We start from the raw sequence: 22224 nt of genomic DNA, 5'->3' as shown, positions 1-22224 counted from the left end.
TCATGACTTGAGCCAAAATCAAGAATCAGAGGCTTAACAGACTGAGCCACCCAGGGTCCCCAATCCTTTTCTTTCTTGACTGATTTAAATAAAGAAGGATGTAATTCTGGTTGTTACTGGCAATTATGTCATTGTGTGATTTTACAAGCATACCCAGCCTTATAGTTTTTTAAAACTATTATGAAAGTTAGAGAGTGGAAAAGAAAGGAGTTTTTGGTAATATTAGTGGACAGCTGATGTAAACTCTTTCCTGAAGCCAGATGTCTCTGGACTTTACACTAAAGCGAATCAATAGATTTTGCTGTTCAGCCAGCCTGAATTAGACATCTTTTGTGCCCAAATTCTCAATTCCCATATCCCTTTGAGTGTTCATCAGCCCTCAGCTTGTTAAAATTTCAAGCTTAGACCAATCCAACAGCCTAATTTTAATACTACACTTGGGCTGCTGAACACCACTGAAAGAACATCTCTGTAAAATAGAGTAAAAATTCATCTCCAATCACAGCTGATCCTCATCAATGGCAAAAATCCCTTCAATGAGTTCTTAGTGATGATTTTCCTGGGTAGTTAGTTCGAACTTTTATGATTCTCAAGTCTTTTATTCCACCTGTCTTCTTTCTTAGTCTCAGCAATGAACCTGACTCCCATGTCAAAAAGAAATCAAAGACGAACAGTTAAGATTTTTCAATTAGTTATCTACTGCTGCACTATAAATTACTTCAAACTTAGCAACTTCGGACAACAAATATTTGTCATCTCACAGGTTCTGTGGGTCAGGAATATAGAAGTGGTTTAGCTGGCTCAGGATCCCCCAATCATGTTGACTGGGGCTGCAGTTACCTGAAGATTGGACTGGGGCCAGAGGATCCACTTCTTTAAAAAAAGAAGTTTTTTATGTTTATCTTTTTATGTTTATTTTTGAGAGAGACAGAGAGGGTGCGAGTGGGGAAGGGTCAGGGAGAGAGGGGGAGACACAGAATCTGAGGCAGGCTCCAGGCTCTGAGCTGTCAGGCAGAGCCTGTTGCAGGGCTTGAACTCACAAACAGTGAGATCATGACCTGAGCTGACGTCGGATGCCTAACCGACTGAGACACCCAGGCGCACCCTGAGGACCCACTTCTAAGCTCACTTATGTCACTGCTGGCGATAGTCTCAGTTCCCCCCGATGTGGGTCTTGCCACAGGGCCCCTAAGTGTCCTCCCTACATTACAGTTGAATCATCTGAGACAGAAAGCAAAGAAGTTGCAGTAATGCCTTTTTTGACCTAGTCAGATACCATTACTTTTGCCATATTCATTAGAAACAAGTCACTAAATCCAGTCCACACTCAAGGGGAGGGGAACTAGACTCTTTCTTTCAAAAGGAGAGGTGTGGAATTTGTGGACATATTTTAAACCACTACAATTCTCAAGTTCTCATCTCACCTCAAAACTCTTCTTTAATGAAATCCTCTTTACTACCTTCTGTTTCTTCTCATTTGAAAGCTAATCCCTCCACTCAGACTCTGAATCTCATTCCTTCCTGATTTCTACCAACTAGTCATTGTTACTTCTTCCTTTTAGCTTTAATCTTTCACTGTTGATTGAACTTTTTTTCTCAGCAATATTAACAGCCTGGGTCTCTTTCATCTTAAAAAAAAAAAAAAACAACTCAAACAATCATCTACCAATATATGCCCATCTTTAGCTTTTCCTCCTTCTCTTCATAGTTAATTGTTTTGAAATAGTTGTTTATTGGCAGTAGTTCTCAAACTTTAAGGTCCATAAAGACAACCCAGAGGAGCAACAAAATGCAGATTCCCTATTCCTGCGATCAAGAATTCTGCTTTATTTTCAACAAGCACTCTTGATGATTTTGATATAGATGGGCTAAGGATCACACTTTCAAAATCACTGCTTTATGTTGACTGTCTTCACCTTATCTTTCCATTCATTCCTTAAGTCACTGCAGCCTAGCTTCCTTCTTCTTGTTCCCCAGAAGCATTTACACCAAAATGTTTAATGAACATCTTCATCTGGGGAGGAACATTTTCATTCTTGTTTTACTTGACTTCTCTGTGACATCTGACACTGTTGATCAAGCTCTCCCTTTGGGGATCCTGATCTCTACTTATTTTCCTTCTCCTTCTCTGCTCACTTCTCCTCAATTACCCTTGCATCAGGTTCTTCTATCTCTTGATGAATTCCCAAGGTTTTCATCACTGTCTCTTGAGTAATTTATCTGATTCCATGGCCTCATTTACTACTCATATGTCAATGACTCTTAAATCTTTATCTCTAACCCAGAGCCCATTCTTGAATTGAAAACTGGGTGGTCTTGGCTTCCTTGACACCTTATTCTTGATTTTCTTTCTATCTCTCTCTTGCTCCTCTTTAGTTTCCTTCTTTGATTATTTCCCCTCTTTCTCCTAAGTGTTTGCACGATCCACTCTTGGGATCACTTGTCATTCTACCTTCTCCCTCAAGGCAACTCTTGTCTTTAAGTACTTCAAAATGTGGATTATTATTCCTTAATTTTCATTTAAAATCAGACTGCTTTCCTGAGTTCCAGATCCATATATCACACTGCCTATAACTATTATTTTCTAAATGTTTTCATAAATACTAAAATTTAACATGTCTGAAATTTTTATCTTCTCCCAAGACTGTTCTTCCTTCAGGCATCCCAATTCCAGTAAGTGGTATATCCATCTACCTAGTTGCTGATACAAAATACCTGGAAATCGGGGCGCCTGGGTGGTGCAGTCGGTTAAGCGTCCGACTTCAGCCAGGTCATGATCTCGCGGTCTGGGAGTTCGAGCCCCGTGTCCGGCTCTGGGCTGATGGCTCAGAGCCTGGAGCCTGTTTCGGATTCTGTGTCTCCCTCTCTCTCTGCCCCTCCCCCGTTCATGCTCTGTCTCTCTCTGTCCCAAAAATAAATAAACGTTGAAAAAAAAAATTAAAAAAAAAATACCTGGAAATCCACATCCTTGATATCTTCTCCTCACTCTTCAGGTCTAATCTATTGTCAAGTCCCACCTATTGTGTTTACAAATCATCCCAAATCCATCTACTTCTTTTTTATTCTTTTTTTTTAGAGAGTACATGAGGTGGAGGCGGGGGCGGGGGGGCGGCACTGGGGGAGAGATAGAGAGAGAATCTTAAGCAGGCTCCATGCCCAGTGTGTGGCCCGACACGGGACTCCATTTCATGACTGTGAGATCATGACCTGAGCTGAAATCAAGAGTCAGATGCTCAACTGACTGAGCTACCCAGGCGCCCCTCCATCTACTTCTTTATATCTCCTATTATACCCTATCACTTTTTATCTGGGTTGCTGCAATAGCTTCCTAATTGGTTTCTTCTACTTGTACTCTTATCCATACAAGAGTGATCTTAAAAAACAGAGCAGAGGATGTCATTTCCTATTTGTTCGGGATACAATATAAAATGCTTACTATAGGCTCCTGCTTACTCTCCAGTGGCTTTCTTCTCTGCAGCTCTGCTACAAATGACCTTCTCTCAGTTGGCTGAAATATACAGTTATAGATTGAATGTTTGTGTGTCCCAAATTCATATGTTGAAGGCTTAACCCTATATTTGGAGACAGGGCTTTCAGATGATAAAGGTCAAATGAGGTCATAAGGATGGGGCCTCAATCTGATAGGTCTGGCACCCTTATCTGAAGAGTGAGAGACACTGGGGTTCTTTCTCTGTCTGTACACATGCACAGACACACTGAGGAAAGGCCATGTGAGCACGCAGCAAAAAGCAGCCCATCTGCAAACCAGAAGGAGAGTTCTCACAAGAAACTAACCATGCTGGCATCCTGATCTTGGACACTGAACTGTGAGAAAATAAACGTCTGTTGTTTAAGCCACCCAGTCTATGGTATTTTGTTATGGCAGCCCAATCAGACTAAGACACACACCAATTTCTTTTTCTACTTATGTAAATTCTGTCAGGAATACTACTCCTTTTTTGCCTGGCTAACTTCTTCTTACTCATTGCTCAGATTTTAGCTTAAATATCATTTCCTCAGAGAAACCTTCCCTTACTCCTTGATCCACATTATATCTCTCTATCATATTCTCTCATCTTTTCTTCAAAAACTTTTTTATTTGTGAGCCTTATGTTTCTAAAAGTTTCACAGGTCAGGGCTGTGTCTGTTATGACTGGTACTTGGCAGGCATTTGATAAGTACTTGTCAAAAGAATTATCATAATATATTACAATTGTTTAATTTTTTTTTTTAACTGCTTATTTCCTGAAATAGACTAATCTCCTTGCAAGTAAGAGCTGGGTGTTATTTTCTACTAGCATCATGTATATTGTGCTCAATGTATAGTAGGAACCCCAGACATGTTTGTTGTGTGAGTAACCGGATTTGACTAGGTCAGGGCCTCATACTTGAGGTGCACAAGAATCACCCGAGGATCTTAACATGCAGATTCTAGTTCAGCAAGTCCAGATTCAGTGATGCCTGAGATTCTGTGTTTTTCAGAAAGTCCTACATAATACTGATGCTCCTGCTCCATGGACCAAACTTTGACTAATAAGGGATGAGTTGCTCTAAATCCATCCTGGTTCTCACTTTTTATGAGTCTATAAACTACATAACTGAACAATATCATTTTGTTTAACTCACTTCAAGTGAAATCCTTTCCAGATTTCTCTTCTAATCAGTAGCATAAAGGAGCATATTTCAGTCCTTTAATTATGTCTTATTTCCTTGAGTCCTTTTTTGGATAATCAGGCTTCATTCCTATGTTGTAAATCTCAAATACAAGCCTCAGAGTCACTGTGCAGCAATTTGTTTAGGCTTCTTCCTATCTTCTCTCCCACAGAAATGGCTTCTCATGCCTTTACTCCTTCAGCTTCAAGGGGTTTTTATTTCAGTTATGTTTGTATCAGATCTTTCAAATTATCATTAAATTTAATGAACTTTTCTTGAAGTTAATTTGCTTTTCAAATCCTCCCTTTCTTTCATCATTATGCTTAACATTTTTTTTAATTTTAATTTTTTTTAACGTTTATTTATTCTTGAGGTGGGGGTGGGGGCAGAGTACCAGCTGGGGAGGGGCAGAGAGAGGGAGACACAGAATCAGAAGCAGGATCCAAGATGTCAGCACAGAGCCTGATGCAGGGCTCAGACTCAAGCCATGAGATCACGACCTGAGCCAAAGTCAACATGCTGAACCAACTGAGCCACCCAGGCGCCCGTTTTTCATTATGTTAAGCTCCTTTACTTCTTCACTGACCAACAACTATACTCAATAAGCATTTCCTAGCTTATAAGGTTCACAAAATTCTTCCCTCCATTTTTTTCTCTCTATTTTAATTGTTTTTTTAAAATGTCAATTTATTTTGAGAGAAGGAGAGTGTGAGCAGGGAGGGACAGAGAGAGAGGGAGAGAGAGAAGTAGAGAGAGAATCCCAAGCAGGCTCCTCATTGTCAGAGCAGAGCTCAATGTGGGGCTCAATCTCATGACTGTGAGATCATGACCTGAGCTGAAATCAAGAGTTGGATGCTTAACTGACTAAGACACCCAGGAGCCCCTTAATTGTTTTTTGACAAAAGACTCTGGTATGTTGTAAATACTTTCAACATTAGACATTTAGTCTTGTGATTAAAACCAGAGATTTATTCCTTCAGCAAATGTTTACTGAGCACACTCTATGTGACAGGCAGTATAATAAAACTTTCATGCATGATCAATCTTGAGATGTGAAAACATGATTACACTGCTAGATAGGATAAGAGATATATTCAGAGTTTTTTTTTTTAAATCACAATAGACTTCTCACAGTGTAATATTTTTATTATTCTGATGATCAGATCCTTATACTCTTAAAAATGTAATATGAATATGTATATTCATATTAAAAACACAACAGGTTTTATATTTAATAGGGTTTAATGTAAACTTCTAGATTAAAAATAAAAATCAGGTGAAACTATACAAAAGGTGTTTGAACTTCAGAATTTAAACACTGCCAAGACTATAACTAATGGTTTTAATAATTATTCACACCTATTTCTGGTTCTGAAAGTTTAAATTGATTTTAATTATATGAAAAGCTATGAAGATAACTCAAGAAGGTACCACTTTCTCTGTAGAACAGTGGCTATTTAGTCAATATGTAACTAATTATTGTTCCTACAAATCTCTAATTACTAACAAAAGTATTATTGTTTAAGGCAAGTAGTTGCCATTGTTAAATAAGAAACTGCCAGATTCATATGCCGGAAAAATGATAAGCTCTGTAGGTTTATGCAGTTTAACTTGTTGGAATTCTGAATCTTGGAAGGGTCCTATCCCAGATATGTGATTAGATTAGCAAGGTATAAATTAATGAGATAAAGTAATATGCAGTCATTTCTTATTATGTAGTTAATTCCATGAAAGAATTATGTGAAAGTAAATGCATATATAAAAAATGAATATGTAACATAATATCTATAGGGTATGGCTGAATATTAAAGTATATCTATTTACATTGTTTTGGATATAGAGTAGAGAAGTTGAGAGGACAAAATATCTTAATGAGTAAAATCTCATTTAGATGTACTATTCCCTTTCATTCCTAATCTCAGCAAATACCATATTTTCAACCTTAATTTCAGTATTATTATCGATATAAATTTACATAGTACTCTGTGGAATTCACTATTGTGCAGATACTTTTTTCTTTTTAAGATTATTTATTTTGAGAGAGAGAGTGTGTGAGCACAGGCAGGGGAGGGGCAGAGAGAGAAGGAAAGAGAGAGAAAATCTCAAGCAGGCTCTGCACTGCCAGCATGGAGCCTGATGCAGGGCTTGAACCCACGAACCATGAGATCATGACCTGAAACAAAACCAAGAATTGGACGGAGGCTTACCTCACTGAGCCACCCAGGCGCCCCTATGCAGATACTTTTAATTTTTATTTAGTTTTTACTTTTACTTTTTTTTTAATTTAATTAAACTCTATGCCCATCATGGCGCTTGAACTCACAACTCCAAGATCAAGAGTTGCATGCTCTACCGACGGAGCCAGCCAGGTGCTTCTATTTTTTATTTAAAAAAAAAAAAAAAAATAGCCCAACATGGGACTTGAACTCATGACTTTGAGATCAAGAGTCATAAGCTCTAACTGAGCCAGCTGGGTGCCATGCAGATAACTTTTTAGAGCTATTTAAATACATACACATGTAGCTGATATGTGACCTCAGCTATTTAACCCATCAGTTTCTCTAATTAACAGTTATGATTATTATGAAACTAAACAAGTTTCATACTAGAATTGGTAAATAACAATATCATAATAAAAGTAATATACATTTAAAGCTGTCATCTTTTGCTAATTTTTGGGAAAAGGCGACCCTACAATTCACCCTAAAAAGATTTACAAGGCTATATAATAATATGGACAGGTCTTTATAATTCTATGAAGGACTGAAGGATCACTTTTCAATATCCCAAAGATAAGAAAGTGAAAAAAGGTTTAAAACAAAGCCCAGTAGGTGATATTCAGCATATAAAAGTTGTAAAAGAAATAATTTGATAAAAGTGCAGCCTTTTGTTTCTATTTGTAAGTAAACCTTTGACACTAGTCAATGCTCCAAGTGATTTCTAAGTAGATCTGCTTAGGGGAGGCAATGTAACTTAGTAACGAAAGTATATGATCCCTTGCCAGGGCCTTGGTATCTAAATACTATTCTTCACTAAAAAGAACTGGTGTTCCTTGGAGAAATGGCTATTCCAAGGTATTTCAAGGCAGGGAAGATACAAAGTGAAAATATCTGGTTGTTGCATCAATAAAGAAGTGGTCAAAAGGAAGTGGGATGGGGGTGGCAAGGAGGAGGGGGAAATGTTGATAGGCTATAGGAGCCAGATTGAAGGGGAACCTGTTGGCTAAATCTGAGATAATGTGGGCATAAAAACAGATAAGGACAATCATGGATTGTAACTCATTAAATAAATTAGGAATCTCTGAGGCCACGCTGATGCTAGATAAAGAAGTGGAGCAGGAGGGAAGATCTTCTTACAATAGAATGACAAATGATAAATGTGGAGGGAAAGAGGGTGGAAATACCACTGTTTTGAAGCCACTATAGTAAAAATTGGCTTGGCATGGATCAAGTCTAAGTTGGTGGTGGTGAGGGGAGTTTGACGAGGAGCAGGGTGTTTGTATGATCTCAAAGCATCTTTCCAGAGATGCTTTATTAGTTGAAGGGGGAAAAAGTAAGTTGTTATTAGAGAAATTACAACACCTTGACTGGGTGATCAAAATTAATGTCACTAGGGGCCCCTGGATGTGATTCCCTGAGGTCACAGGCCAGTGAATCTGGTCAGGGATACATTACCTAAATGGAATCACAAGACATGAGACAAATCCTCATCGAGTGTGGGCATTCCAGGCATTTAGGCTAGCATGAACAAAGGACCAAAAGTGGAAAAGAACACACATGCGCATGCACGTGTGTGTGTGTGTGTGTGTGTGTGTGTCAGGGAATATTTTTTGAGAATAAAGAGTAGCTCAGTTCATTTGAGGCAAAGAATACAAAGAAAGTGATGTAGGTGAGGGAGGAATAAAATTATAAAGATAAATTGGGACTATAACATGGAGGGTTTTGCATGTTGGCTGAGAATTCTATATTTAAATTTAATAGAGAATATAAAATTTGACTTTATTATATAATAGTAAAGTGTTGACATACAATAAGACCAATACCCAAATTGTTTTTTAGAAAGAGTTTTAGTGTGGTACTAAATGTGAAAGGCTATTTTCATTCTTCCATTCATGCACCTGATTGACCATGACCCAGCACAGGGCCATGGTGTGGCTGGTGTAAATAAGAGATGTGGCCCCTGTGCTCTCAGAGCTTATAGTCCCAGAGCTTTTGCTTAGGTTACCACCTTTTATATCAAATGGTTTCTTGGTCCAATGCCTAAATTTTACTGGTTTTCTTCCTTGGTTCCCCACTGTTGGGTGGATATGTAACACTGAAGCTCCTACTTTCTTGGTATGGTCATGTAAGTCAACCACTCAACAAGTGTGGACTGGGTGTGCCTCTCCTTGTGCAGAAGTTGTGATATAGATATATAGCATGACTCAGTCTGAGGGAGTTTACCTCCAAATTGGGGAGATAAGAAAGAAGAGTTGCATTTAGAAACAATTACAAATCAAGGTAAGGCAGTTAATATAAATGCATCTAGCATAAAATTATAAATGAATGCACTGAGAAGAAGAGGAGAAAAAAGTAAGCATTAATGGTCTAGAAAGGCCTAATGAAGAACTGGGGTGTGAACTGGGAAGGATGCAGAGGGATGGGGAGAAAATGGCCCTGCCACAGGGGCCAAGAATGAGCCTTAGTAGAAGGCACTGCAAAGCGGCAGAAAGACTTATCAGGGAGCTGGGCACACTTATATTCTGATCGTGTGGAACCTCCTTGGACTTCTTACTTTAGGTACTTACTGAAGGGATGGGAGACTGAGAATTAACAGGAATCAGAAAATTCTGTGGTAGTCTAGGTGTGAAGAATTTAGGCTGGGGGAAGATGGTAGGGGACCATCTATCTTTTCTCCAAATGTAAATTCATATCCATTAAAAATTAACTGTACCAAATCTTCTGGGTTAAAATATTTACACAGCCTCCTCCTCTACCTTGATAACTGGCACAAAAGAATCCTAGAAGTATGTGGCCCAAAGAATATTTCCAGAGAGGGAATTGTAAAAATAATTCTGGGCTTAAAGAGTAAGAATTTTAGGTTTGTATTTTGGCTCTATCATTTATTAGCTGTGGTAGTACAAGACAAATCACTTAACTTCTCTGAATCTGAGTCTTCTTAGTCATAAAATAAGTTAAGAATATCTATCTTATAGGAATGCTTTAAAGATAAAAATGAGGTAATGTTTGTGAAAGTGATTGATAAGTTAGACAAATATATTTGCACATGGGTAAGATAATAATTAGACAAATAATTTGGTCTGGTCTTAGGCATTCATCCATCCAACTAAATGGCCACTATGTGCCAATTACCACAGTAAACTTTGAGGATAATAAGACAGCGTCTGCCTTCAGAGTTCCTATTCTAGCTGGGTAGAGAGACACAAGTTATAACGTGTAATGTTTTTATGGGAACTTGTGTACAGAGGTGATAACAGTTAAAAGCTTAAATTTAAAAACAATTTCAAGTGTTAATTATCACGTAAACTGAAGTTTTGTTTCAAAATTTAAAGTCATTCCTAGAGTAGTCAAATTTATAGAGAAAGAAAGGAGAATGGAGGTTGCCAGGGACTGTGGGGAGGTTGGGAACGGGGAGCTAGTGTTTAATGGGTACAGTTTCAGCATGGGAAGAAACAGTTCTGGAGACACATGCTAGTGATGGTCGCACAACAATGTAAATGTACTTAATGTTAATGCCACAGAAGTGTACACTTAAAAATGGTTATGGGGTGCCTGGGTAGCTCGATCAGTTAAGCGTCTGACTTCGGCTCAGGTCATGATCTCACGGTTTGTGGGTTTGAGCCCCGCGTCGGGCTCTGTGCTGACTGCTCAGAGCCTGGAGCCTGTTTCAGATTCTGTGTCTCCCTCTCTCTCTCTGCCCCTCCCCTGTTCATGCTCTGTCTCTCTCTGTCTCAAAAATAAATAAATGTTAAAAAAAAAAAATTTAAAAAAAATGGTTAAAGTGGTATATTTTGTGCTATATATATTTTACCACAATTAAAGACATGAATTTAAAGTCAATCTTTATCTTAGCCGATCTTTATGTTAGTACTCACGAAGGTGCAATATCCAGATGGTTGATGCTAAATCCAGAAGAGCAAAAGCCTCCCAGTGTTGTTGATATGGTTAAGAATGCAACGGCCAAAGAATAATCACAACCTATAAATCCAGCGGCTACCAGGAATACTGCAGGTCCAATCATTCCTGGAGTTAAAAAGTTATAAACAGAAAAGAAAGCTCCAGTATTAACATTTGCTTGTGCTACCAATAATATAGTACAAATCTGAGGTTTGATATTACTGCCACCTACTGTAGAGACACTGTGCTGCCTAGGAGACAACTTACATAGTTTTCATGAAAAAAAAAAAAACTACTGGAAAACACAGATATAATGCAACTAATGTAAAAGTAAAAAGAAAATATCATTATGGAATATGATTAAATCTACATGTGACCTAGACTCAGCTAAAGTTCTAGGAAAAGCAAGAAGAGGATAACTGAAAAATATAGTTCTCGAGAAAGCAATAGTTGTTGATACAGAAAGAGATTTAAAATTCATATAACCAAAGAAGATAAACTAAATAAACTCTATTAAATAAAGTTAGAAAAACACTCCATCTAGGTTTTAGCAATTGATAGTAATATACACATTTTACTACAGGCATTTAAACATACAATATAAGTAACAGGAAGGGACTTAATGAATGGGTTGCCATTCTTTCTGTTCTACAGCAGTGCTATCCAATGACCATCTGTGACGATGGAAATGTTGTATTTCTATATACTGCAGCTGAGAAACTTATTTTTAAAATTCAATTAAATGTAAATAGCCATATGTGGATAGTGGCTACCATATTGGACAGAGGAGGTGAACAGGAAGCAAAAAAGAGAAAGTTGGGTTGAATCTACTTCACTTGCAGGTGTGGAGAAATTTCTTGAGAGTTGAGACAAGCAAGCAATGGAACAGGACAGCACCTTCCAGCAGTAGCTGCTCAGAAGGTATTTGTAGAATTATCCTGAATAGGGTCCTGCTACAATGTAATTTCTCAAGTATAACCTTCAGCGACTTCCAGGGTCCCTGCTTACTCAAGATCTTAAAAAAAAATGAAATAATTATCATAGATAGTTTAAAATTTACCTTGATGAAAGCAGTCTGAAACACACGATTATTTAAGGTAGCTTTGGGTTCTTTGATTTATAGCTCCTCATTTAATATAATGATGCCAGTAAATGTTTTTGGATTAAAAATTAAAATGTATTCACTTAGAAAAGGGATAGAGACTTAAAAATATTATTTTCACTGCAAACTTGGAGCTGAAAACAAAATGATTTACAAAATTCTGGAAATGATATTCAGCAAAGCAAGCCATTTTTAATGGTTAAGACTAGGGTGGAGATAATAGGATATTATAAATATTAACCCGCAAAATACATAGTTCAAAAACAACATTTATTTGTTCGTTCGTTCGTTCATTCATTCATTCATTCATTTATTTATTTATATTTGAGAGAGTGCGAGCAGGGGAAAGGGGCAGAGAAAGACAGATAGAATCTCAGACTCCATGCTCAGCATGGAACCCAACATGGGGCTCAGTCCCACAATCTTGGGATCACTACCTGTGCTGAAATCAAGAGTCAGACACTCATCTGACTGAGTCACCCAGGTGCCCCAGATCCAACCATCTTGTATAGAAATGCACTACATGCATTAAAACATAGTGTTTTAATATGTGAACAAAATAAATGACTAATATCATTTTTATTTTGCTTTGCACTATAAACACAGTAAATGATTGTAAATCAAAACAAACATTGATTCACTTCACTTACCTATAAGGCTAAACACTCTTCGGACACATATAGTTGAAAAATTCCATTTTGCCCTTAAATTGTCAGCAGCTTGACCAGATAGGATCATACATAACCAACAGCCAAAATAAGGCAGTGCAGATAGAAGCCCATTCTGGAAGGAATAAGAAGATACAGAATTAATTGGTGGGGGGAAGGGGAGTAAGAACCAAAATAATATTCATATACACACATTCACCACCACTCAAAAACAAAGGAAATTCATACAATATAGTGTTGATACTAATACAGTCCAGTCTGCTCGAGGTAATCTTGTTTTTTTTATAATTTTTTAAAAAGTTTATTTATTTATTTTGAGGTGGGGGAGAGGCAGAGAGAGAGAGGGATAGAGAGAGAATCCCAAGCAGGCTCTGTGTTTAAGCACAGAACCGGATGTGGGGCTGGAACTCATGAACCATGAGCATATGACCCGAGCCAAAATCAAGAGTTGAACACTTAAACGACTGAGCCATCCAGGCGCCCCATGCTCAAAGTAATCTTACATGTTATTTTGGGACTTGGGGTGCAGTTTCAGTAGGAGAGGACAAATCTTTCTATTACATTAGCCTATAGATTCTCCCCATTGAAAAGTTTTTGTCAATTTTCACTTATTTATACATACTTATATATGTGTTATATAATATTTATATTTTAAGTTATATAAAATTATAATATACAAATTTACTATAAATATTCAGTTATATTTAAAAATTATATTTCTATTTAAAATTTATATTTATATTTTAAAATGGTAAATTTATTTTACATATAGATATTTATCTTTATATAAAACAGAAAATATAAATACATTTATAAATTATATGACTGTTATAGATTATATATAATTATACATACTTATATGTATAGAAATATTATAAAATAACGTGCAGATACAGAAAACCACATGAATTGAATGTTTAGCTTAATGAAATGCTCAAAAATGCACATTGTCTAGATCAGGTGTACAATGCACCACCACATGCTTTGAGCAGACGACAAAGGTAGTGAGTTGATAGACCTCTATTTTTCCCTCTTCTTTTCCTTTAAGTTGCCACCTAAACAAAATAAAAGCACCAGAAGATATGAAACAGAATTTATCCTGGCAATGTGCTATGCTATTTGCTTTGTAGGAAATGATTTGGCAGTCAAGTTTTTAGGAAATCCCAAATTCTGTAAAATGAAGAACACATACGTGGAGAAAGGAAAATTCTTTCTTCTTGTCATTTTTCCCCAGCATAAACACCTGAGGTGCCAAAACTAAATGACACAATTCTGATAAAAACAAAGGTTTTATAGTATGAGAAAGATGGGTACACTTGTTAGTCTTTTACAAACACACAAAAAAGGTAGAAAGATATATTATCAGTGATATTTAAATCTTCTATTTAAGTATCATTAATGGCACAAACCAATAAAATCTGTTAATATTTTAAATTTAAGTATGCTTAAGAAAAGATTTAGGGGCACCTGGGTGGCTCAGTTGGTTAAGCATCCAACTTTGGCTCATGTCATGATTTCACAGTTTGTGGGTTTGAGCCCCACGTCAGGCTCTGTGCTGACAGCTCAGAGCCTGGAGCCTGCTTCGGATTCTCTCTCTCTCTCTCTTTCTCTTTCAAAAATAAATATTTACAAAAAAGCTTTAGAAAAGATTTAACTTTTTTCATCATAGGTTATAGTCATCTGTATTCAAATGTTGTATATTTCCAATTCTACTTCTGTAGCTAAGATTTTTGTTTCTTTCTGGTATTAAGCTAAGTAATTTCCTCTTTAAATTTTATTCTATTTAGATTTTTTGCATAGCGGGATCGCTTCTATCATTATTTGTGGCAGAATCCTACTTAGGAATAAACTATAGCAAATGGAGAAGTGGATTTTCTGATCTTGGTCTTGTTCCCTGGTGGGATGAGACTGATAATTCATCAGAGTTACTTAATTTTTCCACTTAAAGTTCAAATGTTAAAAACTTTCCCAACAACCTAAAACTACCACCTTCTACAAATTATTATAAATCTTCAACATTTGTATATCCATGGGTATCTTTCACAGTTGTTAAGCTTTAATACTCATTTATTTAAAAAATTGATTCTAAAATATTAATATCCAGAATAGGATAATAGATATTGCCCCAACTCTCACTGAACTGTACGAAATAGGGATACTAGGGCCACCTGGGTGACTCAGTTGGTTAAGTGTCCAACTCTTGATATCAGCTCAGGTCATGCATAATCTCAGGCTTGTGGGATAGAGCCCTACATTGGGCTATGCTTGGGAGTGTGGAGCCTACTTGGGATTCTCTCTCTCCCTCTCTCTGCCCCTCCTCTGCCTGTGCATGCGTGTGCTCTCTCTCTCTTTCTCCCAGAATAAACTAAAAAAAAAAAAAAACAAAGAAAAAGAAACAGGGACAGGAAAAAGAAAAGAAAAAAGGGAAGAAAAAAGAAGAGAAAGGGAACAGGAATACTAGAACTGGGAAAAACTAAGAAAAAAGAAAAGTAAGGATAACTAATGAAGCTAAACTTCTATGAAAAAGCAAGCTTATAACAAAGGATCAAGAGCTTTAAATTTTCTTATTTTTATTTTTTTATTGTTATTTGTTAATTTTAGAGAGAGAGAGCATGAGCAGGGGAAAGGGGCAGAGGGAGAGAAAGAATCTCAAGCAGGCTCCATGCTCAGCAAGAGCCTGATGTGGGGCTTGATCCCCTGACCCTGAGATCCTGACCTGAGCCAAAATCAAGAGTCGGACGCTCAACCAACTGAGCCACTCAGGTGGCCTAAAAAAGAAATTCATTAAAAAAAAAGGCTTCTATACAATTAGAGAATTATTTTGAAAATTTGTTCACAATTCTTTGAATTTGGAAAGAAAATACCTTTTGGTATAAAAATGCAAGATAAATGATTCTGGTTTTAAAGTCTCTCATAGAACTTAAAAAAATCAATGAAAAATGGATGAAGGCAATTAAATGCACAACACTAATTGATATTTCATTCTTTCCATAGTTCTCTCAGGAAAATTTCAAACAGAAGCATCTGTGGAATGATCTTTAAATTTCCATGCAATTTGTCATACAGTAGATTATAGTCAGGCTCTACTGACAGAATGCTTAGGAAAACAAGATTGCTCATGAGAAACTCACCCCATGCTATTGCCAAAGCTTCGTTTCAGGTTAACTTCTGTCAATGCAATTTGCGGATATATTTGAGTATAGATGATCTTGATTTTCAACAGTAGCCAGAGTTCTTCCCAGCTTAGCTGCTTGGATGCAGTTTAAGGTTCGGTCCATGGCCAGTGTTCCCAGTATGCTTTGGAAGACAGGTGACTGGAGATTCACTTTAACGATGTTTAAAGCTGTGTATCTGTCTCTGTAGCCAATGCAATTGTGCAGTCAGTCCTGCTGCCTTCACATTCATCATCCGGGCTGCTTTTTTACTTCCAGGGCCATCTTTCATTTTGTGGCTGAGTTGTTCCATTGTAGAATACACCATATTTTGTTTATTCATTCATTAGCTGATGGACATTTGGGCTGTTTCCACTTTTTGGTTACCATGAATAACGATGTTATGAATATTCAGGCATGTGTTTTTGTGTGAATATACATTTTCAGTTCTCTTGGGTCTATATCCAGGGGAGTTCTGGGTCTTATATATTATGTTTAAGTTTTTGAGGAACTGCCAAACTTTTCCACAGTGGCTACACTACTTTACATTCCCATCAGCAATGTATAAGGGTTCCATTTCCTCTACCCTCTCACCAGCACTTGTTATTTTCTGTTTTTTTTTTTTTTTTTTTTAATTCCAATAGTATGAAGTAGTATCCCATTATAGTTTTGATTTGCATTTTCCTAATGATTAACGATGTGGAGCGTTTTTACATGGACTTATTGGTCATTTGTATGTCTTCTTTGGAGAAATGTCTATTCAAATGCTTTGCCCATTTAAAAGATTGGGTTGTCTTTTTATTATGGAGTTGTATGAATTCCAGAATATATAAGGAATATATTCTTTATATTCCTTATATATTCTAGATCCTTATCAGAAATATGATTTGCAAATATTTTCTCCCATTTAGTGGATTTTCATTCATTTTGTGTGTGTGGATTTTCATTCTTGATGGTGTCTTTTGTGTCACAAAAGTTTTTAATTTTGATGAAATAGAATTTATGTATTTTTTTCTTCGGTGACTTATGCTTTTGGTGTGCCAAGGGCACAAGGATGTACACTTTCTAAGAGTTTATTGTTTTAGCTCTCACATTTATGTCTTTGATCTTTTACTTTGAAGGCAAAAACACCACCAATTTTCCTTATAAACTGACTCTTTCTGTTCAGGCTTTTCTTCAAGCTCTTTAAAGACAAAACCCATCAACACAGAGATTCTGATAGAAACTGCCTCAATCTGATGGGTTCCAAAGGACCGGCAGTTTCAGGAAGGCTCTTCTTATACAGCTTTGCAACTATAGCTCTGCCAGTGCCTAAATAATGCTGCAGAGCGACCTCAGGTCTCCCAAGTCCCCTCTCAGCTGCCAGCGAGTTCTACCGCCGTCCCTTTGAGAAGTGAATACGGGTACACTTGAATTTGTTGTCTGATATCCTGGCATGTTACTAGGGACTAATAAGACCTTTATGGTTAAGGGAGATACCAGCCCAAAGGTACCTTGAATCAAGAATTAACACACACTGAAAAAAGAAGGAACAGTTGTGAAGCAAGAAGAGCAGTTCAGGATATGAGAGTAAAATGGAAGATACAAAACAACAATTTTATATAGATAAAAACAAATTCTGTCTGTAGTTTAAAAATGTACACTTTATACAAGAAGGAGATGATTCTTTTTTCTTACCTCTTGAACATTGAACCTTAGGATCTCCTTCATATAAGTAGGCAATAACGTCAATAAAGTATAAAATGTCCAGTTGTAAGAAAAATGTGCAACTACAATAGCCCAAAGAGGTAGTGATTTTAGCATGGGTACCCATGGCACTGACTTCTGTGAAGAGAGCTGAAAAAAACAAAACAAAACAAAATGACAGGCACAATTCATGTATGCTATGTTTATGTTTACATCTGTACCTTAGCAGCCAAAATTCCATCCAGAACACATTACCAGCCTTGACTAGTAAATTCCAGAGTTTTAAACCAACTCTTTCAAAATATTAAACAGCAATAAAGAATCCATGATTCAGATTAAAGAAAAATAGAAATGTAATCTTATAACTATAATGTCAACCCTAAACATCCCTTATGAACGTCAGAATTCACTTGCAGTATTAATTTCTCCATCTAGAAAATATAGTTTCATAATCAAATTCAGAGGCTGACATAAGGGCAAAGGAATGAGATTGGAAGTCCTCTTATAATTTATATTTCACTATCGAATCTTTACTCAATGATAATGATTTATAAGAACTGTGCAACAGAAAGTTTGTTTACGTAGCTTCTGGAGAAATGGTCTTCAAAGTAGGGTGTAAGCACCTTAGGGATACAAGATGATTAACTGTTGTGTGGAAAAACATATTAGAACTTCTATCTATACTCACTTTTATTCTAAAACAAGAAACTCTATTAATATTTAATACATAGGTTGGCCTTGGAGTGTATCAGTCACATATTGTATGGTCTCCCCAATTCAAAGGGGTTAATGGGATCCTCACTTTCTGGTTTGCTCTCAGTGTACCACAACATATTACAGTTTTTACCTACCTTTTTAAGTGGGTTTATGGATTTTGTTAGTCAGTTTTAAATAAAACAAATCTACAAAATTGACAGTGTCTTCAAAAAGATTCTTACAGAGCAAGTCATAGAAGAGAATCCTAATAACATAGGCACAAAGGAACACTAAGAAAATAGTGAATCTGACACTTTTCCTCATATGAGTTCTTTGTCAGCTACCTCACCAAGCAAAATAATAGTAGGGTCATCAAATATAACATACTCAACACTGCTCCCATTAAACAACATTACTAATTTTTATGTGATAAAAAGGTTTTCCTGTTAAAATTACAAATTTATGTACATACTATTTATTTCATTTTATTTACTCTTTAAAAAATCCATTTTTGTATATGTTTTATGATACATATAAGTACAGTAGTACATGTATGTAACCATGAACAAATATACCTTTATTCAGAGTGTTAGCTCCCATCTTTTTATTGATGCGTGATTAAGAAGCCTGGAATCCACTAACCTGGAGCATCAGATTATTACATTTCCTGTACACTGAGGCTCTGTGGTTTCTCAAAAGCTAATAAAGCAATCTATGTTCCTGCCTATGAACCTTGCCTCCAGAGTTCACTGTTATTTCAAAAAGAGGAAGAGCTAGTATTAACCTTCTTGTGGCTTTTTCTTTTTATCTGATTTGGTAGCTACACTCTTATGCTATCCACTTTGTATCAAAGGTGTAGGGTATTTGGGGGAAAAGGAGATGGAACATTTATTTTTTTGTTGCTAAAAATTTTAAAAAATGTTTATTTATTTTTGAGAGAGAGAGAGAGAGAGAGAGAGAGAGAGAGAGAGAGGGAGGGGCAGAGAGAGACGGAGACACAGAATCCAAAGCAGGCTCCAGGCTCCGAGCTGTCAGTACAGAGCCTGATGCGGGGCTTGAACCCACAAGCCATGAGATCATGACCTGAGCCGAAGTCAGATGCTCAACTGACTGAGCCATCTAGGCACCCCAAGGGAGCATTTCTTTTTACACAGCAGCATATATTATATTGAAGTTATGTTCATCAATGTCTGTCTCCCTCTGGAGATCACAGGTACCATAGGAACCATGTCTTGTTCATTTTCTTTCTCATGTTAATTTTTAAGTCCTCAGTATCTGACAAAGAACCTTTCTTAGATCCAAGATTTAAAGGTGGAGCTTCATATAACACATCATTATTTTATGGCATTTCTTTTCCTTTTCTTTCTTTCTTTTCTTTTTTTTTTTTTTTTTTTTTTTAGTAAACTCTCTGCCCATTGTGGGCAAACTCACAACCCTGAGATTAAGAGTCACATGCCCCACCAACTGAGCCAGCCAGGAGCCCTTATTTTATGATGTTTTCAACCACAACATCATCTGGTTTAAGAATGCAGTTTGGGATTCTGTGGAACATAATTCTCCTGACTCCCCTTGCTTCTGAATATTCCATTTTCTGAAGCATATGGAAAAACAAATTAACCTTAAATTTAGATATGGAAAGATTTAGACACATATCAAGGTAGAAAAAGAAAGCAAGCTTTTTTGTTTTTGGTTCTTAAACATTTTTTTTTACTGTTTATTTTATTTTATTTTTTTATTTTTGAGACAGAGACAGAGCATGAATAGGGGAGGGGCAGAGAGAGGGAGAGGGAGACTCAGAATCTGAAACAGGCTCCAGGCTCTGAGCTGTCAGCACAGAGCCAGACGCGGGGCTCGAACACACGAACTGTGAGATCATGTCCTAAGCCAAAGTCAGACACTTAACTGACTGAGCCACCCAGGCACCCCTGTTTGTTTGTTTAAGTAGGCATCACATGCAGCACGGAGCCCAACACAGCTTGAATTCACGACTCTGAGATTAAGACCTGAGCTGAGATCAAGAGTCGGATGCTTAACTGACTGAGCCACTCAGGTGGCTCGAGAAAGAAAGCTTTTAAAAAAATCTAAATAAACGAAAATTTTCATGAATCCATAAAAAAATAATAAAAATGAAGTACTGAAATAAGTAAGCTGTTGACCGTCAATGCTAAGAAAATATGACAAAACATAGCAAGTTTTATATGGCAAGATCTGTTCACAATGCATTAAATTACTTTTATCTGTTCCTTAGGGGAAAAAGTGGGTGATTCATCTGATTAACATCGCAGAAGACTCAAAGTAACTTTATTATATTATGATTTCTTCTGAGTTTTTGCCAATCTTAAGACCAAGATATGCCATATTTCTGAAAGTTCAACAGCTTATAGAAACATTTGTAGCAAAATTTAAAACCTTAAAAAGAGGGGCGCCTGGGTGGCTCAGTCGGTTGGGCGTCTGGCTTCAGCTCAGGTCATGATCTCGCGGTCCCTGAGTTCGAGCCCCGCATCGGGCTCTGTGCTGACAGCTCAGAGCCTGGAGCCTGTTTCGGATTCTGTGTCTCCCCCTCTTTCTGACCCTCCCCCATTCATGCTCTGTCTCTCTCTGTCTCAAAAATAAATAAATAAATGTTAAAAAAAAAAAACAAAACTTAAAAAGAAAGGTAAATGAGTGTTTAATTGCTGCCTATTTGTACTATATATAAAAATTGAAAATATCAATAATAAATTAATGGGCAAGGAAAGTTTTATATAAAATATTTTATGTTCTTAAAACCAATAAAATAACTATGAAGTCATTAATAGTGCTAAAGAAAAAAACTGTTTAATTTTTCCTGACTTTTCATGTTCTTCTTTTATTCCCCCCAAAAGACAAATATTTTGTTTTCATGACTTGAAGATTTATTGTATTAAATTATGACAGACTTTTATTTCTGACATGCTATTGTGCATTATTGATATTATATATTAATAACATATAATTTTTTTTCTAAGGGTCTACTCCAGAGAATCAACCAGGTAGGTCTAAATCATATTATATATTATAATAAATGTGCTGTCTTCCTTATTAAATCACACTCATTTAAAATACAGAAAGGGGGTGGGGAGGGGAAAAAAGAAAAGAGAAAAATAAACAAATAAATAAAATGTAGATAAAAACACTAGTTTCCTAACAACATTTAGAATGTGGCTATAAGATTTTTCATAAATAACACATTTTATTTTCTCTTAATTAAGAAGACAAACTTAAGACTTACTGATAATCATTACTTTAGAAGGTTTAAAGCAACTTATAGGGGCACCTGGCTGGCTCAGTGGTAGAGCATGGGACTCTTGATCTTGGTGTTGTGGGTTCGAGCCCACATTGGGTATAGAGATTACTTTAAAAAAATAAAATTTAAAGTGACTTGTAAAAGTAACTTTTCACATATTTAATCTTGAAAGAATTGTAATTTTTCAGACAAAACAAACCATTACTTCATATATTTATTTCATTTGCCTGCTCTCTACTTTGCCCAGAGCATGCACAATAGAAATATCTATTAAAAAAATTGGTACCTCAATTCTGGAGAAGAAAAAAGTTCTGAAATTGTTTTAAAAATGTGCCAAAGTCCATACCTGATTTTTTAATGATGAAAGAATATATTCTTTTTCATGGCGGGAGATTGCCTTGTGAGTTTCAGGCTTATCACTAACTAACAAGATCCATAAAATAAACCAAATGATGCCAACTATACCTTAGAATAGAAAAATAAATTAAACAAAATTAGAATGCACCAACAGCAATTTTAACATGTCTTGAAAAAATTATGGAATCATAAACTTAGTGTAAAATTGGTTTCAGCTTAATGCTGATTTCAAGTTCCACTCATATCTTAATGGGATATTTGCTATCTGTATCATCTCCTATAATTTGGGAACAGAACAATTTTAACCACATGAGTCTGCCTCTCAGAGTTTACCAAATATTTTAAAAAATAAATGTCCACAACCTATTATTTCCACAGGTATCTGGTTTTGCTTGATTTGTTTTTTGTTTAGATTGCAGATGTATTTTCTGCATGAAATGTCTACATGGCAATCTCATTTATTAAAAACATGAATCAACCTGCTAGTGAGATTGAGAAATGAAAAGCCCTGGGACTGAATAAAAAGAAA

At 36.4% G+C, this 22224-nt stretch overlaps 1 protein-coding gene across 4 annotated transcripts in view; it reads right to left on the bottom strand.

The window, feature by feature from the left end:
* SLC17A5 (solute carrier family 17 member 5) overlaps positions 1-22224 on the bottom strand; it is a 48934-nt gene that overhangs the window by 11245 nt on the left and 15465 nt on the right. For all 4 annotated transcript variants that reach the window (XM_053222567.1, XM_027057401.2, XM_053222568.1 and 1 more), the window contains 4 exons: positions 21685-21803; positions 17369-17527; positions 12522-12654; positions 10748-10895 (listed from right to left, as the gene is read on the bottom strand). In XM_053222567.1, the coding sequence (XP_053078542.1) occupies positions 10748-10895; positions 12522-12654; positions 17369-17527; positions 21685-21803 (559 nt within the window). The remainder of the gene's footprint in view (positions 1-10747; positions 10896-12521; positions 12655-17368; positions 17528-21684; positions 21804-22224) is intronic.

This window comes from Acinonyx jubatus, chromosome B2 (genome assembly GCF_027475565.1).
Source record: "Acinonyx jubatus isolate Ajub_Pintada_27869175 chromosome B2, VMU_Ajub_asm_v1.0, whole genome shotgun sequence".
In the NCBI taxonomy this organism is placed as follows: domain Eukaryota; kingdom Metazoa; phylum Chordata; class Mammalia; order Carnivora; family Felidae; genus Acinonyx; species Acinonyx jubatus.
Note: the sequence above shows the minus strand (reverse complement) of the source record. Positions and strands in the feature narration are given on the sequence as shown.